This window comes from Dermochelys coriacea, chromosome 27, assembly GCF_009764565.3.
Source record: "Dermochelys coriacea isolate rDerCor1 chromosome 27, rDerCor1.pri.v4, whole genome shotgun sequence".
NCBI classification, from domain to species: Eukaryota; Metazoa; Chordata; order Testudines; family Dermochelyidae; genus Dermochelys; species Dermochelys coriacea.
Genome location: NC_050094.1, coordinates 13,813,500 through 13,832,288, shown reverse-complemented (window position 1 = coordinate 13,832,288; position 18,789 = coordinate 13,813,500). Strand labels below are relative to the sequence as shown.

The 18,789-nt window shown below is 37.8% G+C and overlaps 1 protein-coding gene across 1 annotated transcript; it reads left to right on the top strand.

Annotated features, from left to right (window-relative positions):
- Positions 1-4,500: 4,500 nt before the first annotated feature.
- KRT23 (keratin 23) lies at positions 4,501-18,549 on the top strand. The gene is made up of 8 exons (XM_038385226.2): positions 4,501-4,954; positions 8,709-8,791; positions 10,313-10,469; positions 12,651-12,812; positions 12,907-13,032; positions 15,385-15,605; positions 16,870-16,901; positions 18,297-18,549. The coding sequence occupies exons 1-8, from the start codon at positions 4,538-4,540 to the stop codon at positions 18,398-18,400; spliced, it is 1,302 nt and encodes a 433-aa protein (XP_038241154.1). The 5' UTR covers positions 4,501-4,537; the 3' UTR covers positions 18,401-18,549.
- Positions 18,550-18,789: the final 240 nt, after the last annotated feature.

The following is an 18,789-nucleotide window of genomic DNA, read 5'->3' as shown; positions in this document are numbered from 1 at the left end:
TCGCTGCGAGAGTGACCTAATCAGGGCAGCAGATGTGAGGAATGCCTGATGCCACTTACGAAAAGAAACTTTGAAAGACTACCCCTGGAAGTGGAATCCAAGTAGCAAAATGGCCATCAGGCTGAGCCATGATGGGGCAGCAGCAGCTCCCAGAGCAAGAAAGGGGCTGCAGACTGGGCGAGAGAGACAGAGGGCAACCGCAGGAAGGAGCGTCAGCTTTGCAGAGTTAATTCCTAGAACCAACACAGGCAGTGTCATCCCATGGTGTGAGTACAGCACCCCATCACAATGTCTTTGCTTAGCACTCAAGGGATAAGGAATAATAGGGAGGTGTTTAGGAGGGTCAGAAATGTTAGGAAAATATCAGGGGGTCAGAAACCAGAACAAATGCCACAGATATGCAAAGAGTTAATTTCTTGCTTTCTTGAAATCAAGTAGGGCCTCTGCTCTCTGTTATAAATACCTTTATCTTTCTTTGTATTAACCTCTGACTTTAAGGCTTGGAGCACATTGTGTGTCTTCTACTGTACTCTACTGAAATAAAAACAAAAAAGCAACCAGAAATAAATATATTTGGACAAATTAAACCAGCTCATCCTGTCTTTTCTCAGAGGTGAATGGGAAGACTATGTGAGGGAGATACCAAGTAAGATATGTGTCCAAAGCCCATGGATCCCAGCTAGGCTATCATAGCTCCAAAGGAGCAATTTGCGTTTACAACACATGGTTTAGGTGCAGATGAGTTCTTCCACCATCTATGTAATCATTGACAATCCATATGATCATTTAATAGATGGTGGTAGAGGAGGAGTTTTCAGACTTTTTAATGTCTATCAGCTTATTTTAATGAGATTTAGCAGCTGAAAATAAAGAGGAGAACCAGAACTATGTGATCAACCATTTGCTGTTTTGGACCCTCTGGAGAAGAAGCTGACAAAAGCACAAGGAGAGCAGTGAAGTTCTGTAAGTAAAATTATGTACAGAGATATGGAGAGAAAGAGGAAAGACACATATTTAAACTTGTAATGATGGCAAGAAAGGAGTCTCATAAGGGAAAATGAAAAATCCTTAAGTGATTATAGCCTTTCAACAAGAACACATGAATTTTTTACAAGCCTATTAAGAATCTATTGAGAAGTGAGGCTTATTTTCCTTTAGGCTAGATTAGAAATTTCCAAGCAAGGTAAATTTAGGTAAATTGAAATGAAATTTTAATCCTCCTGAGTATGTCTAAACAGTAAAGACATGATAGATTAACGAAGATAAATTGATAATTACATCCAAAATAATGATGTAATGATAGTTTCTTAAGGATAAATGTGTGAAGTACGAAGTTGAGAATGAAGTAGAAGAGAGAGTAGGTGCTGATAGGCAGAGATGTAATTAAGTGAAGAGTGCCCACTATGACAAGTAGGAATATTGTATTTAAATCTTCTCTCTCACTCATAGTTCTACAATGAGGGTGATTTATTAACAGAGATGATAAAGGGGAAGGCTTTAGGAAGTAATTTGAAGGTAGATCTCAACTATATATATTTTTATGTCAACATAACATTGTTATTCTCTCTAGTATCAATACACCTGTGAAAAGACAGAAAAGCTAGCTGATAAAACACTTAGTTATATAATAGACACTCTTCTTACAGCAGATGCATAAATACAGATGACCAAATGCTTTGGTATGTCAGAGGAATGTGATGCCTGTTCATAGTTTCTTTCCATTAATGCAAAACTTGAACAGCTTGTTGTTGTAAAAGAACTCACCATAAGATCATTCAGAAATCATTTGGCCAAAGTTTCAAAAATAAATTGTGATTGGGGCAAGCCAAATTTTGAGTGCTCAATTTGTGACACCTCAGAGGGGCTTGACATTCAGAAAGTGCTGAGCATCCACAGTCTGAAAATCAGACCCCTTAAAATAGGGCACTCAAAAACTGAGGCAATCAAAACCACTAGTTTCTTCTGAAAATCTTGGCCAGTGTTGTTGTTTTGGGTTTCGTCAACAAGTTTGTCTGCAGTTTTAAGGATAAAAACACTTCTGTGGTAGCTTTGATGTATAAGATAATGCTAGAGTAAAAGCAAAACAACACAGGAATCTGTTAAAACACAGCTCAGTGCCAATTATTTTCTCAGGCATTACTATTCAAAAGAAGCTGCCCAAAGAGGAGCTGGTCTCATGCATTCAGAGATTCCAAGGCCAGAACGGACCACTGTGATCATCTAGTCTGACCTCCTGTGTAATGCAGGCAACAGAATTTCCCTGCCCCCCCGCCACACACACACATAAAGCAGTGTACAAACAATACAAACTACATTCTCAAATTACTCACCTGAGATAAGCAAGTATTATCAGAAGCTGACACACAAAGAAGGAATGTGATTTGCCCAATATCATGCAGTAAGCCAGTGGCAGAGATTAAAATAGAAGACAAGAGTTTCCGTCTTCCCATGTTTTGTTGAGTCTACCAGACCATGATGCCGCCTTATTCATAAATGTTGAAGTAAAAGCAGCAGAAATTGCCAGTGTATTGTTCACAACCTATTCTGTAGACAAGACAAAGATTATCTTTCAGCTAAAATAAATCATGCAGCAGAACAGCCACCATATGGTCCCAGGTCTGGAGTAGAACTGGGTAGCTTTTAAAAAGATGGATTTCTCTATTTCCTGGCTATCCAATTTAATATATTATCTAAATTGTACCAACAAATGGGTCACTTGTATGTTCTGGTTGAAGTTTAATAGTTGGTTGTTTTATATATTTCTCGGTGCAAGGCATCAAAACTAATGTGTAGTAAACGGGAACATTTAGAGTAATTTGGGAACAAATGAACCAGATATGATTTATTTTTAAAAAGTAATAACTAGGAAACACTTGTAATAATTGTAAAAATTTTCTTTGAAATGTTTGGATATATTGAAAGAGCATAATTTATCAGAAAACATTCAGCATTCTTGAATATTTGGGTGTTTGTGGGAACGGAATGCTTCGTGCTAAGAGGGATGGTGGGTAAAAAAAAAAAAGGGAAAGATGAAGAAAACTGGGAAATCCATCATGGTTCCAGCTGACACCCAGCAACAGCTAGAACAGAAAGCATGTTGAAGGGACTAACACCTCCGAATAAACGTTTATTTTTGAAGGAAAAGCAAACATCCCAAAATGTTTTAACTAAGTTAATTACTGGCTCGAAAACCAATTCCACATAGAACTTAATATCACTCCAAATCACACAAATAATTAGTGACATACATCCAAAACAAACCGTATGCTTCCAAAATGTTACAAGGGGAATTTATTTTTTAATCCTACAGTATTTATGAAGCCATTTCTACTGAAACTGGAGCTGGTATATATTCTGTAACCATGTTACTGCTGCATAACATACAAATTCAATAAGAAAAATGTACTTCCAGACCAATGTACCAATTTGGAAAAAGTAAGATCTTCTGCCCCCAGAACATTTGCCCATTTCTAGAAATAAATCCAAACTAAAGCAAACCTCTTTGAATGTCAAATGATCAGTCATCTTCCCTTCAATGCCATTCCCAAACCCAACTATTTTGTATTTTCATGCTGCCTTTGCAGTTCTGGGTTCAGCTCAGGACTAACAGTAGGTGAACTGATACTATGAGAAAACTGTTATCACACTATTTCTAGCCTATCCAGACTTTGGGAAATAACTGGAATATCTTAGGAGCCCCTTCTTACAAGATTTCCAGGCAAATTTTTCAGTAGGTTCAGAGAAGCATCTGACGTTTTGGGTGTTTCTTCTACAAACTCAAACTTTTTACATTTTCCCATCACTACCTGCTGTACTAAGTTCCTATTTAAGTGGAAATTAGGACTTTCTCCTTTGGTCCCGCACAGCATGAAAGAACAAGTGGAATGTAGCAGCAAAGCAGTTAGTAACTCCAGGCCAGATCTCCAGTTAATATCAACTGGCCTAGCTTCATTCATTTATACTACTTTGAGGATCTATCCCCTTTTTGTTCTTAGAAGCATTCATCACTGCTTCATAGGAAGTGGTGTTTAACATGCAGTTAAAATTCTTGTTATAAAAATACTGACATTTAAAAAGTCTGTTTATTAAAAAGACACGTGGGAAACCCAACCCTGTTCGGGCTTTAGTACTCTGTGTAATTCAAGACGCTCTTCCCACTGTAGACAGGAACACACAACATATTTACTGTGAGATTAGACTGAGGCAGAGCTGGTCCTGCTCCACACCTCCTGCTGCTGGCCACACCTCACTGTTAGAAGAAGAAGAAGAAGAAGAAGGGGGAAAAAAGAAGACAAATAACTGAACATGGTATGCAGTTGTTGTTCCAAACAACAACAGTGTGTGCAGACACATAAATAGTTCAGAACTGACCAAGAGGAAACACATATTTAATGATGACACAATCCTGTTGCTACAGTCATTCACGTAAGGGAACTCCCACAAGGAAAGGCATAAAAAAAGCTTAGGGAAGGTTGAGAAACTGCTCAGTCGGTGCTAGTAAGTCAAACGTTGTGTTAGATCCCTAATAGATGTGGTCATGAATTCCAGTCAAGGCCGTTTCCAATTCTCTTCTGTATCCCACAGGGGTAGTGCAGGGTGTGATTTGTCCCTGCTAGGAAGCTCCTACAGACCTTCAAGTGCACATGGAGGGGCTACTGGCATATCGGACTCCATTTCCTCCACCAGGCCCCTTTGGCTGGCCTCTGGAGTGGGGGTATCTTGGGGAGCCTTTGGCAAGAGCCATGGGGATAGCATCTTTCTGTGTGGGAATGAGAAACAGACTATGCAAAACCTGAATGACCGTTTGGCTGCTTATCTGGAAAAGGTACGTTCTCTGGAAGCAGCTAATGCTCAGCTGGAGAGCTGTATCCTGGAGTGGCACAAGAAGAGGTTTCATGAAAAGAAACATGACTTCAACCAATATGAGCAAAACATCACTGACATGCAAGGACAGGTAAGTCAGAGCAGCATTTGGCTTCGCCATTCTGCATTCCCCCTCTGTAGAATCCGGGTACTCCTTCAGGCTGGCAGCCCTCCTTTACAGAAGCATAAATAAAATATTAGAATCATTAATGAAAATAGTTACCAGAGCTATGCATAAAAGTTTATTGTGCACTCAAGGACGCAGGAGGGGGATAGGAAAGGGTGGAGGGAAAGAAAAGAGAGGTACGTCAGTCTGTAGATGTCTGTGATATAAAGAAATTAAAACGCTGTCAAATGTTCTTTTGTTTTTAACCTGTAGTTGTGGACAGATCTGCAATTACTTGCATAACATGTTCTCATTGAATGCCCAGTGTGGTAAATCACACAAAGGCAAATTGTAAAGCAGGAAAATGAAGCGACTGCCTGGCTTATTTCAAAGGGGGAGAAAAGCAGGTTGGACTGCCTAGGACTACTGGAGCAAGGGGAAGAGCTGGCCTATTGTGGAAAATAGGAGGATGTGGGGGTTAAAAGTTCAGAAAATCTGCAAAAAGTCATTCATAAATGCCCCTTAAGAGCACTGACAAAGATGTTACAAATCTTCCAAATAATCCAAATCTTGTAGGATTTATATTGAAAAACCATAAATGTCTAATGCGTAATCTAGAAATATGAGTCAGTCAGCAGATGCCATATAGAAACCATTACCTACAACTGTTCTTCCTCCTATCTACAAGTTCCTTGCAGCAGGTTTTGGCTATACCAAAGATACCCATAGCCAAGTAATGAAATCATTCTTGAAATCACATGCAAAAATGATGTCACCAACATTCCCAATATAGCACTTTTGAAGGGATAGGTGTTCCAATGCCTCAGGAAATAACAAACATAGAAGAGCTCACAACACGTTTGTAATGGAATGAGTAGAAATACACATTCACACAGGCTATTCTTAGAGGTACCTTTGTATTTCATTCACTGATTTCTGTGGTGGTGGAGCAGAGAATTATAATGAGCATATCCAAATAAAACAGAAAAATGAAATGTCCATTCTAATTATGAAAACAGCACTGACAAATACTCTTCGGCATGTTTTCACTGTAACTAAAAAGTGAATTTATGGTTTCCACCACTATTGCATATTAGCGTTAAACAATATGTCTTTCAAACTTATGTATCTAAAAATGTAAGAATAATATTAATCTGCATACATAATAAAACCTAGTTAACTCAGTAATCATCCTGTGACAAATCAAAATAATTAACTTTATATGACCATGTAAGGCAAGAAGCAAAGCTACTCAACAATGCTATGTTTTTAGTTTTTAAATGGCACTTTTTGTTTGGAATGGGTTAGGATTTCTTATGATCTTGAGAACTTTTTTCCAGAGATACCTGGACATTGGCATTAACTGGCACCTTTGCTGATTTACGGTAGGAAGGCCTGGGTTTGAAAAAACATGGATAAAACTTCCTTCTCACTGCTAAAGGTGTTCCCTTCAGGCAGAAGATGAGGGACACTGGCCCCAGGCAATGTATAAGGAAAGCTAGTTCTACTGCTGCCTTGGCCTGTTCTTAGGATAAAAACAGGTCATCAGTCTCCAGCCTGTCAGTTAAGCAGCGAATTCATTTTAAAAGAAAAAAATCTCTAAACCAGAGATAAATACTTTGTCTCCAGCTAAACAGATTTTCTCACATCTTGTATGAGCCCAGAGAAGTTCTGATTCAGGGGGAAAATCCAGACCTACAGAATTCACCCATGCCAGAGCCTTTCTTTAGAAAGAAAGAGGGAGATTAAGAAAGATGAAAAGACCCAAATCATAGGATTGATCAGGATAAAACTCTAAGTGAGGGAAGCACTGTACCACCAATATAACTCTTGTATCTACCATTCACACCATCCAGTAGTTACTAGCATCAAGCCTCTTAGACCAAGTATGTATTATTTTATTAGTATATATTTTATATACCATTCATAGAGGAGGTGGGATATCAGATGGTTATTTACAGTGGGAACCTCAGACAGCTTTAAACCATAATTTTCATTTACTTTGGAAGAAACTCCAGCTAACCTCATAATTGCCACCATTATGAAGGACAACGAAATAAATATTTATTAATCATAATGAATTAATCATGTATTAGTCAAAGTGTCCATGTTTTCTGATTGAATGTGGAATATGTCCAAAAAGAACTTTTCTTGAATATCTATCATATATCCATAGACCAGTACAATGGTTATGGTATTAGACTACTGCTTGCAAATATCTACTGCCTGACCATGCCTCTCTGTTGAGGACTTTACTGCTATTTTAGCTGTATGCTCTTCATAATCAAGATCCCTCCTTACAATAAAACCTGGCATTTTCAGTTTCCTAAGCTAACAGCTCCCACCTCCCATCTCAGTGCATATGGTACAAATGATACAGGCCTTTCAGCATATTATCTAGTGCTTTGTTAAATCTACCTTTGCAGCCTCAAACAATAGGGCTTAGTGTTAGCATTAGGGATGGAAAGTTGTTAAATTATGGCTGTTTCGTGCTCACTGTGAAATAAATGGAAAGGCTCAGTCTACTTCTAAGCAGATAGATGTCCACATTTCAAAATCAGCAACAACTAGCCTTTTAGATGCCATGGACAGAGTCTCTTTTACACTAAGCCCTTACAATGTCATTATTTTTATTGTTGATTTGCTATATTATAAAATGGTTACAGAACTCAAGACACTAATGCAGCTTTCTGATCGGCTCTCAATTATGCTCCTCCGTAGTATAATCCATAATGCTCAGGAAATGGGTTCAATTATTATCTTTATTTCTTTTCCTTGCCAGCAATAACAAACCCCAGGCTGCCAAACATTTAGGATATTTTTGTACTTCTCAGCTGGCCTTCATTATGCCTTAGGGCAAAACTTGAAATGTGTTGTAATTATTGGCCAGGAATGTACTGCGTATTCTGTATTCTTGATTGATTAATGCATTCCAAGGGCACCTTGATTTTTCCATTCAAAAGTCAACTTGGAGCACTTCAAGATATTTTTGTCATGTTTTATTTTCCCTGGTTTCTTGCTGAGTAGGTACAGAAAGTTTTATTTGAAAAACCACTTGGAATTCTTTCACTGGATAAAGCTATTTCTGATTTTAGGAATATTTTCACCTTTTATTGCCATCTAAATGTTTAGCAAAGGCTGAAGTGAGAAATTTCCCTGTGATTACCTCTTTTCTCCTCCTCCCCCTTAATTAGTAAAAAACTTGATATGGCACAGTTCTTAGTTCATGCTAATTATATATTAAATTAATGGCTTTAAGTGAACTGGATTGCTTTTAAGGAATACTGAGCCTTTCACATTCACATAAGTGTTCAAACCTATCTCAGGTTGGTGGTGACTGAAAGCCATTACCCTTTGATGGTCCAGTATCTTCTGTAAAATGAGCTAGTGCTCTTACTTCTGTTCCTTTAGAGCAGGCTTCCACATCACATAAGCCACCACTGGAATTGTCACTAACTAATTTCACCTTGCTGGTAGTCTTAACTTGGGCAAGAGATGACATTCAGTGAGACTTAGGTTCCTAAACACCTAAGTCACTTTTGAGAGTGGGGCTTAGGCTCCTAAGGAGTTACATACACCTAAACATCTTTGAGGATCTGGGTCCAAGTCACTAAGGTGCATTTGAAAATTTTATTCTAAATCCATTCACACGTCAAACAATAGGAATGGCAGAATAGTGAAAGACATCCACTATATGGCATATCTTGTGGGAACTTAACTCTGTGTCTGTGGTTTACAGATTGAGGATGGCAAGATCACCAATGCCAGTATGCTTCTGAATATTGATAATGCTAAAATAGCATCTGAAGATTTGAGTCTCAAGTAAGTTCTTTCTTAGCTTCTTCATATTTGTAAGGAGGGTGAAAGGAAATAAATCCAGGCTTTGTCCCTGATAATATAATAAAACTTGTTTCTGGTGAAGTTCTTTGGTGACATCTGATCAATAAAATGAATGTACAGCAAAAATAATAGAGAGAAGAATGAGGACTTAATGTTAAAATTACAAATGATTGCTGAACAATCATGAGTCACTCTGTTTATGAATCGTAGATCAGGGCCTGAAGAGCAGGTTTTACTGCAGGTGTTTAATTCTTATCACAAAAAGTATGTATAGACGGTAAGGCTGAATACAAATTAACTCTGGTCTGCACCTCATCCTCTCCCCCAATTCAACCAAATTATTCTGTCTCCTGTGGTCTTCAGTTCATTCTTCCTGACCCCTAGCATGCTCCTCTCCTTCACTACCTTCTGCTGGTCTCCACAGTGGGGTTGCCACAATAATTGAATCAGTTCCTGATGAACCACTCATGTACCATCTCAATGGGCAATAAATAGTATTAAGAGACTTTTTTTCAGGAAAGTCTAAGAAACCTGAATGGTTTAATTTGAACTGCAAACTTCCAGGCAAATATATGCACTTGAGGGAATTTACATTATTGTAGGCTAGAACAGAATCCTCCATTCAGCAAAAGAAGCTCAGTCACTTAAGTGGCCTAGCACTATAAAGGTAATATTTTTTTAAAAATGGACTTTTCTTTTAAGACTCAAAAGCCCAAGTCACTATCCCATACATTCTCTGTGCTTCCTTTCACTTCATTACTAGTTACCAAAATATTTCACTGAGCGGTGCCACTAAAAATTGGAACTGTGAAGCTTCTTAAATGGAAGGGAATGTTGTTCAGAATAGGATTTCTGTGTGATTATCGCATTCTGAAGGGAGTCTGGTGAAACACTGGAGGAAACATTAGTTGACCCCATGAAAATTAGAGGGATGAAGAGATTTTGGTTTCTCTTATATCTGAGCTTGGGGAGCAGTCAGAGAATCAAAGGCTGTTCCAGAACTGAAAGTAACCGCAGAACCAGTTTCAAGTGTTGTTTTTGCCCTGGAGGTGTCAACTTCCTAAATGTGGCTAACTTGAAGAGTTTTAAAGGATATTACTAGCTAGTTTTCAAGCAATTTTTACACACAGTGATTTCACCTGGACTGTATGGCAATCACTCTGGGACAAACTGCAGGAGACATTAAATTATAGATGCTGTTTTAAGATCCCTAATAGCAATTTTTTTCTGAGTTTTGAAACCCCTATTTCTAGAGCTGTGCTAGTCACAAACAGGAAAATTAAGAAAATGCTATCTTGTTCATTTCCCTTTAGCATATAAGGGAGTGGTATGGGGACATTTCATTTTAAAGATTTCTAAGAAATAGCAAAGAATTTGGTTTTAAAAGAGCCCACTTTCTTGTGATTTGCCTGAGCATTTGCTTCTCTTTGATCCTATTCATAGAGAACTCATGAATTCACCTGTTCTCAGCATGCATGTTTTGCCTCTTTTTTCCTGGTAAAGGTATGAGGCGGAGCAGTCTCTCAGGCAGGGAATGCAAATCAGTGTTGAAAACCTGCGTAAGGATCTTGACAACCTGACCATTGTCACGACAGATCTAGAAATGGAGATTGAAGCCATCCAGGAAGAGCAGATCCTCAGGAAGAAAGACCATGAGAAGGTAGGAGAAATCTAGACCCTAAAATCCTAACTAATACAGTTTATCTAATGAATGGAGAAGTTTGTGTAATATCTACATCCTAAAAATGAGGCAGATAATTCAAGGCCCAGTTGTGTTCCCACTGAAGTCAATGGGAGTCTTTCCATTGACTTCAATGAGAGTTGGGTCCAACCCAGAGTTTGCATTATACATGATCTAGTGGATTGGGATTGGACTCTTTAATTCTAATCCCAGATAGGACAATGACTCACTGTCTGTCCTTGGAAAGTTCACAACCAAGAAGGATGTTACTATGTCCAGTCAGTCTGCATTTCAAATGCTGTAGTATCATATCTTGGAGTGTTACCATTTTCAAAAGCTCCCCAGAAAAAGTATTTAAAACATGAGATTGCTACACTGAAGAAAATTTTACCAAACCTGTTTGACTTGTGCTATAATTATGGTGTTTACAGAGTAATTATACGTTTTAATTTGACTGCTCCTCTAGTAATTACATGGAATTTTTATAGTCTTCTCCTGTAAACTTGGCTATAGTTTCATAAATACTATGTATGCTCTGAAAGATGAAATTACAATTAATTGAATGAATCTGGATGGTTTCAAGTTCCATTCAGATAAACATCCAAATGTGGCAATACTTCTTTCAAGTGTCTTACTTCTAGAAATATTATGAGAACAAGTGTTTTGTTGAGTTCTCTGACCCAGTCCTACATGCACTGAAGTCTTCAGGAGCAGAAGCAAACTGCTGTTTTTGGCCATGTGATATACACCATGACATTACCTATCCACAATATTTAATCAAACTTTACTGAACCTCCCAAAAAAATTTTGAGCTCTGGTTTGAGTTGCATTTTAGATAAAGATATACTGGCTCTTATTGTGGCCAGACTAGTTTACAGACCCATAAGAACAACTGAATTTATCTGGAAAATCATCCATCTCAAGTGGAGAACAAAACTATTTTATCAACCAAGAGGTGGTCTTTCAATGGAGTCATGTTAGTGGATGACCTGGGGGAAGTTTGCACTGCTCTTGTCCATGCTGTACCTGTTTTGTGGATATAGAGGACTTCAGTCTCCAGGATTCTCAGTAGAACATCTTTCACCAACAGAATATTAATTTTAAAAAGAGCAATCAATAGGTCTTGCAGATTGTCTGCACCAGTCTGTGGTGAACTGAAGCCCCAGCAACCAGTGAGGTGGGGATAGCCACATCTCAAAAGTATTGGTATAAAAATATCAGAATGAACAGCTTGTCTATGGAGGCATACTTCCAGCACTAGGTTCTCTGTTAAGCATGCCAACAAAGCAAGAAAGTGGGGGAGGGGTTTGTAGGTTGTAATGAGGCAGCCTTTATAAGAGTTTAATATTTTGACTGGTACGGGTGTGAGACTAGTGAAGTAAAACTGATTGGATCTGGCATCTACATTGTAAAAAACCCCAGAGCATTCTTATTACATGGAGGGCTCCACATCTGCCTTGATGGCTTGTCATATATTTTGCAGATTAAATATATATTGTGCTGTAGACAAACAAAAATCACGTATATTTTTTAGGAAATGAACTCTTCCATTATGGAATTTTGCAATAGGAATAAAATCAACTTCCTTTCCAGCCAATTGGAATTCCCTAATGGTTTGGGAGCTTCCATGATTGTCTTTGTTTCAGCTGATTCTGCACAATAATTTACTCATATTGTCATATGATAAAATAGTGTTCCAAAAGCTTGGGTTTGGAATTAGTCAGACGAGTAGATGCGAAAACTCAGATGTATGTGTTCTCTTATTATACATGAAGAGTCAGTGCAGGCAGTGCACTTTCCTGGCTGACCAGAGAAATGGTATGAAAATACAAGCTTTTAGTAAGAAGTTGAGACCACACAGAATAGGTAGGTGAGAGTCTTTCTGCAGGAAGTCTAAAGAATAAGCTTTTTTAAAAAATAATTTAAGTAGATTGCTTTTTTTAAATTAAATCACTGTGTGTTTTAGGATTATCCAGGTCAAACTAGTGTGATATAAGCAGTTGTTAACTGTGTGTATAACAATTAATTCACTATAAAGAGACTAATCTTTTAGTGCTACTTACTGAAAATAGGAATGAAGGGGACAAGGTGAGATGGGGAATTCTTTGTCATCATTTTCATAAATGTGTCTTATTTTCTCTTCTCTGCTAATATGTATAGGATATGGGGGTGCATCATTCAACACAGGATTTCAAGATCAATGTGCAAGTGAATGCAGTGCTGCAAGAAGATTTGGCCAAGATTTTAGCAGGGATAAGAGAGGATTATGAAGCAATTATTGAAAAGAACCGCCAAGACCTGGAGGTCTGGTACAAAGAGCAGGTAACAAAGGAATACATCAAACTTCCTTCTGCTGATTTCACAGAGTCCTATTTTCATAAAAGACTGACCAGTATCAATTACTTTTGCTCCACAGACTGCAACTGTGTCCCCAGGGGCAAACATCAGTCCAGAAGAAATACAGAGCAAGGAGGGTGAAATCAAGAACCTGAGGCGAACTTTTCAGGCCTTGGAGATTGAGTTGCAGGCACAATTTAGCAAGGTATCTTCTGGGGAAATCAATGGCAGGTCACTTTTTATCCAATAAGTTTTCCAGGAACTTTTGATTTTTTTTTCCACCGAATGCATCCGATGAAGTGAGCTGTAGCTCACGAAAGCTTATGCTCAAATAAATTTGTTAGTCTCTAAGGTGCCACAAGTACTCCTTTTCTTTTTTCCAGGAACGCATACCTTCATCCAAATTCTGCCCTCATTCACACCTATGCAACTACATTGACTTCTGTGGAGTTATATATAAATGAAAGTAGAATTTGACCCCTTTTGCCTATATTTAAACTCATGGACACTTGCAAAGAAGACTGTTATACCGCCACCACATAGAAAATTCATTAGATACTTCCCTTCTTGTGACTGCACATGGAGGAAACAGGAAATGGGTGAGATGACCTGGAAGCCAGCCAGCAAGGTGCTCCAGTTGGGGGGAAGGGGAAGGCTGAGGAGTTTGCCTATTGATCCAAATGTCAGGTTTGAAAGATCATATGATATATGAAATCCTGCTACCAACAGTCACACACACTAGGAAGAATATTGGCTGAAAATCTTAAGAATTCCTCAGATTACCCAGAGATTAAAGTTTCTGTGTCCATGATATGGCAGGCTTGGAGTAATACTGTATAATAAGAGGAAAACTGACAAAAATGGTCCAAGAAATGTCTCATTTACAAAATATAAAAGTGTATTTTACAACTCCAGAGACGAAATCCGTAACTTCCAAAGTCAGTAATCTAAGGTTAGAAAAATTCTATGCCCCATTGTATAACATGTATATTTGCCTCCCTTTTTTAAACTAATCAAAAATTATCCTTTGATTTGCTAACACCCCAGATATAATCTTTCCATTTAGAAAGTTAATTACATCATAAAATGCACATTTGGTGTCAACCTATTGTTTTCCTTTTCATTTTAGACCAGGGTAAAAACAAAGAGTCAGAGGAATTCTCATAATTGAGCTGAAAATATAACCTTAACATTTCACCTTTCTAAAAAAAGAATTCTGGATATGTCAATGTTATGTTAATAACTTTTGCAGAGGTTAAGAAAAAAAATAAATGACTTTTGAAGATCATATTAAAAAGTTATATCCAGAAAGAGGAAATATTTCTAAGATTTAATTTGAGATTTATTTATGTTTACTTAGTCCTTGTGGACACCAATTTCAGATTGATTATGATAGTTAATATCTGAGAAGGGCCTGACTGATCACAGTATGAATGCAGTTTTATGCCAGTGTAATTCTGTTTAAAACAGGAGCTACATTGTTGTAAAAGTGAAGCAACACAGTGGTGAATCAGGCTAGAAAAGTGCTAAGCATTATTATTACATTACTGCTGTTGATAAATTGTATAATCAATTGTTTGACCACACTGATTCATTATGAAATATACTCTAGACACCAAATAACCAATGTCAGTCAGGTTTATTAATATGGTACAGGAAAAAGGTTCTATAGGATACCAGGCTACAAAGAGCCATCCTGTGTAGCAATGTTACATTCATCGTACATAGATGGTGTGCTCTCCGTGTTACACTTTTCAGCTGGTATTATTTATATGATGATTTTACAAGTTACACATCTCTTTACACATGACTAAAAATGTAATCCATCAGTTTGTCTCAGTTCTCTAACTTGTTGTTCTGTCCCTTCCTTATTTTTATGGAGGGGGGAAAGGGGGGATACTAGCATTCCACGTACTGGTTGATGAAGGTACTTCCCTAGCATGTACTAAGACATGGAACAAATGTACCTTGATTTTGCAAGTTTCCTTTCTGTTTGAGCCAACTGCCTACCTAATCAAATGCAAAGAGTTATGGTATACTTAGAATACAATAATCCTGTTACTGTATAGGCCAATTTAGTGTGTATCACTGTTACAATATTTGTGCTTAATGTTATTATTGCTTAATGCATGGATAGATAAATACATATGCTAGCCAGCATACATTAGTCAACAATGCAAAAATTAATTTTGTAAGGATTGTGCATAATTATGGAGATTGCCAGAGTTCAAGTCAGGTGGGATCAAAAGGCCATTCCAAGATTTCCTTAAAGACCGACTCAGTTACCCTTTGAGCATGGAGAACAGAGATGGGATGATTTAGGCTCCACTCCTGCAATTATGCACATACAACACTTTATTCATATGAGTAATCCTACCGATTTCAATGGAATTACTTACATGAGTAGTCATGCATAACTTAAATCTCTGAAGGACTAGAGCCTTAAGTTTGGAAGCTCTTCTGGTTAGGGACCGTGCCTTCTGGTATTTTTGTACAATACACACTGTAGCCCCCTCATAAATAATTATACTAGTATTGTTATTTTCTGCTCTTCCAGAAATATGCCCTCGAAGGTACCTTGGCCGAGACCCAGGCTCACTATACATTTCAACTCCAGAATATACAACAATTCATCTCCAACTGCGAAGAAGAACTGAGTCAGCTCCGCCAAGACATCAAGTGTCAGAACAATCAGTATAAGATCCTCCTTGGGATCAAAACCCGCCTGGAAAAGGAGATTTCCACTTATCGTCAGCTCCTGGAGAGAAATGTTGATGGGTAAGACAAAGCTAGCCTAATTTGGGTAGAGGGGAGGGGAGTCCTTATGTTTAAGTAATTTATTTACTAAGTACTTGTGGGCACCATGAAGATGGTAGTAAACATTGGTATTTTTATGTGTATGGACCATAATAATATCCACATGAGACACTTACTGCACAGTGAAAGTTGCATCAATATTATTTTGATTAACTAAATTTATTTAACAAATATCTGCATGTATTGCTCTTGTGTCTAGTAATTGGGATACTATACAAATACAAAATATTATTATAATTAAAGTAACTTCCATCCCAGGCTCTCAGTACTTTAGAAATATATTAAAAAAAATAAATTCACAATATCCATGTAAGGTAAATACATTTAATTAATTCGATTTTATAGGTAAGGCAACCAAGGCGTAAGCAAGAGCAATGCATTACACAAAGCTAGAATCCATCCTGTAGTAACTGAAGCATCTCGAAGTCTTGTAACAGAATGTGCTGCATATTGTCTAACGCCCAGGCTAGATTCTTCAGGGCTGTGATAATTTAGTTATTTTGTTAAATACACACACACAAACATGTAACTAAAACAAAATTGTTACTATGTTCTTACACTGTGTATGATTCAGTTGGACTCAGAAGAATGCATCTTTTTTTCCAAGCTCAATTTGTTGTCTAAAAAGAAGAATGGAGATATATTTGGATAATCATCCAAATTCACAATTGCCTTCATAGTGCATCTCTGAAGTTTTGCCCCTCACTAATGAATGATCTATTCTATTCATTCTTTGACTTATTAAACTCTGCATTCTGAAACCTCTTAGCTCACAGTTCTTTGTTCTGTCAATTAAAATACACAACTTGCTTCAAACACATGAAACCTGGCCATTACCAAACCAGATGGAGGAAGGTTATTAGTAGTAATTTACAGCTCTGCTGCTGAAACTCCCAGAGAGCACTCTCCCTCCAAATATTGAACTCCTTATCAGAAACCACAATGGGCCCAACACTAACCATTTATAGGACATAATGGAAAATGTTGCTTTTAAGGAAAAGTAACAGTAAAAAACAAATGGGGGCATTCAAAGTAAAAGTGGCTGGACTTAAGAGTAATGAAGAGCAAAATCCCTCATGGTAAAAAAAATGTATGTGGTCAGTTTGTTTTTGCCCTTTAGATATTGATATGATGGTCACATTAGAAATACCATTGATGGATATATGAATGGATACTTGAACTGAGAACATTCATTTATTTTACCTTCATTATGTTATATTTACAGAATAAGAAAAAACTTTGAATCAAGCACTAAAGGTAAAAACTCCTTATTTTGTTTTCTATAGTAAATACTAATCACATTCACTTTCAGTGAAATTTATTCCTGTGTGGAGGGTCTATGCAAAGCTTATGCACAACTTAAGTCCCACTTAAGCCACATTTTGATATGGTTTAAATGGTGCATATGTGTTTCATGCAGGGGTGAATTTCAGTCAGTTTGTCTACACTGCAATAGAAGATGTGATTACAGCGCAGGTAGACATACCTGTACTACCTTTAATCTAACTAGTCCAGCTAAAAATAACAGTGAAGCTAGATGTGGGCTAGGAATATGAACACATACAAGTGCACCCAATCCACTTGGGTAAGAGCTTGCTATGAAACCAGTCCTGCTGCAACGTCACTGATATTTTTAGCTGTTCTAGCTAGATTAAAATTAGCATGGGTATGTCTACCTGAGCTGCAGTCACACCTTTTTGTTGCAGCACAGACATATCCTCAGTGTATGCTGCTGTGTCCACCAGCTTGTAGCCATTTCTTGGTACAGACTTCACCATTTACTGAAATACATCATCCACAGCTGAAACTCTAGCTCAGGCCGTCATGGTCCATAACAGGAACAGCAGCTCCACAAGGCAAGATAAAAGGTAGCAACCCCTTTGGTTTTAGCCAGTAAGTTCTGGGCTGTTTGTGCCAGGTGCAAGTCAATGCTGTCTCACATATCTATAGACAACATTTTCTTTCACATTTCTTTTAGACACATTAAGATACTTTGGCTAGAGATGTGGGCAAGTGATATTTATGTGATAACCTAAAGGTGAACTATCACTCCATTCTGCTTATGGAAAAAAAAATCTGCCTTTGTGAATTGGTGCCTAAATACTCAATATGCAAGCACCGAGTGGTTGGGTTTGTTTTGCATAAAAGGGGCATACTAATTTTTGCAAGAGCAATTAGCTGTGTCCACAAAGTGACAGTGAAAAACTTGAAGCTACGGCTGACTATTTAGTCCTAGCAGGGTCAGAAACCAGCATTAGAGACTGGAAATCAGTTTGTAACCTGCTTCAATACCAATTTAAACATGGCAACATTCTTATGCTCTATGTCAAGCCAAAGGTGAAATATACAGAACTTTTGAATAGCAGCTCAAACAGAAAAATTTCACCATTCATATGACATACCATAAACCTATTTATGAACTATACTACCCCAGAAAAATCTCTTCATGGCTAGGCCAGGTCAGGCCAACAAACATAGGATTAAATTGTCAGCTGGTATAAATCAGAATAGCTCCAGTTACTTCGAGAACTATGACAATTTACCATATCTGTGGATCTTGCCCATAAACTATGTACAAAAGCAACTTTCCCCTGCTTAGTTTCTTTTCAGTACTCCTCTTGCCTAATAAATCTCTTATTTACTTCCATTCAGAACATGCTGGAACGACCAGTCGAAAGATCAAAACAATCACACAGGACAGCGTGAATGGGCAGGTGCTGTCCTCCACCATAAATGAAATTGACGAGCAGATGTGAAGCAAGGGGCATACTAGGCCCTGGCTCTACCAGTGGCCTAATATGTGGCCTTGGTGCAAATCTTTTATGCTCTGTGCTTCAGTTTCTCCTTGTGGAAAAATCAGCATAATACTGACCTTCTTTGTAAAGCACTTTGAGATCCACAGATGAAAAGTTTCAGAGTAGCAGCCATGTTAGTCTGTATTCACAAAAAGAAAAGGAGTACTTGTGGCACCTTCCGATGAAGTGAGCTGTAGCTCACGGAAGCTTATGCTCTAATAAATTTGTTAGTCTCTAAGGTGCCACAAGTACTCCTTTTCTTTTTACAGATGAAAAGTGTTATACAAGAGCTAGATGGTGTTTTTTTTGGGTTCCCCCCGCCCCCAAGAGAAATTCTTTTATCCACCAAG

What these genes read in the sequence shown, in the direction of transcription:
- KRT23 (XM_038385226.2), top strand. Translation starts at nt 4,538, where the DNA reads ATGAATTCCAGTCAAGGCCGTTTCCAATTCTCTTCTGTATCCCACAGG. An exon ending in GGAAGAAAGACCATGAGAAG is followed by an intron (nt 10,470 to 12,650) that starts GTAGGAGAAATC and finishes TAATATGTATAG; the next exon opens with GATATGGGGGTGCATCATTC. An exon ending in CTGGAGAGAAATGTTGATGG is followed by an intron (nt 15,606 to 16,869) that starts GTAAGACAAAGC and finishes TTATATTTACAG; the next exon opens with AATAAGAAAAAACTTTGAAT.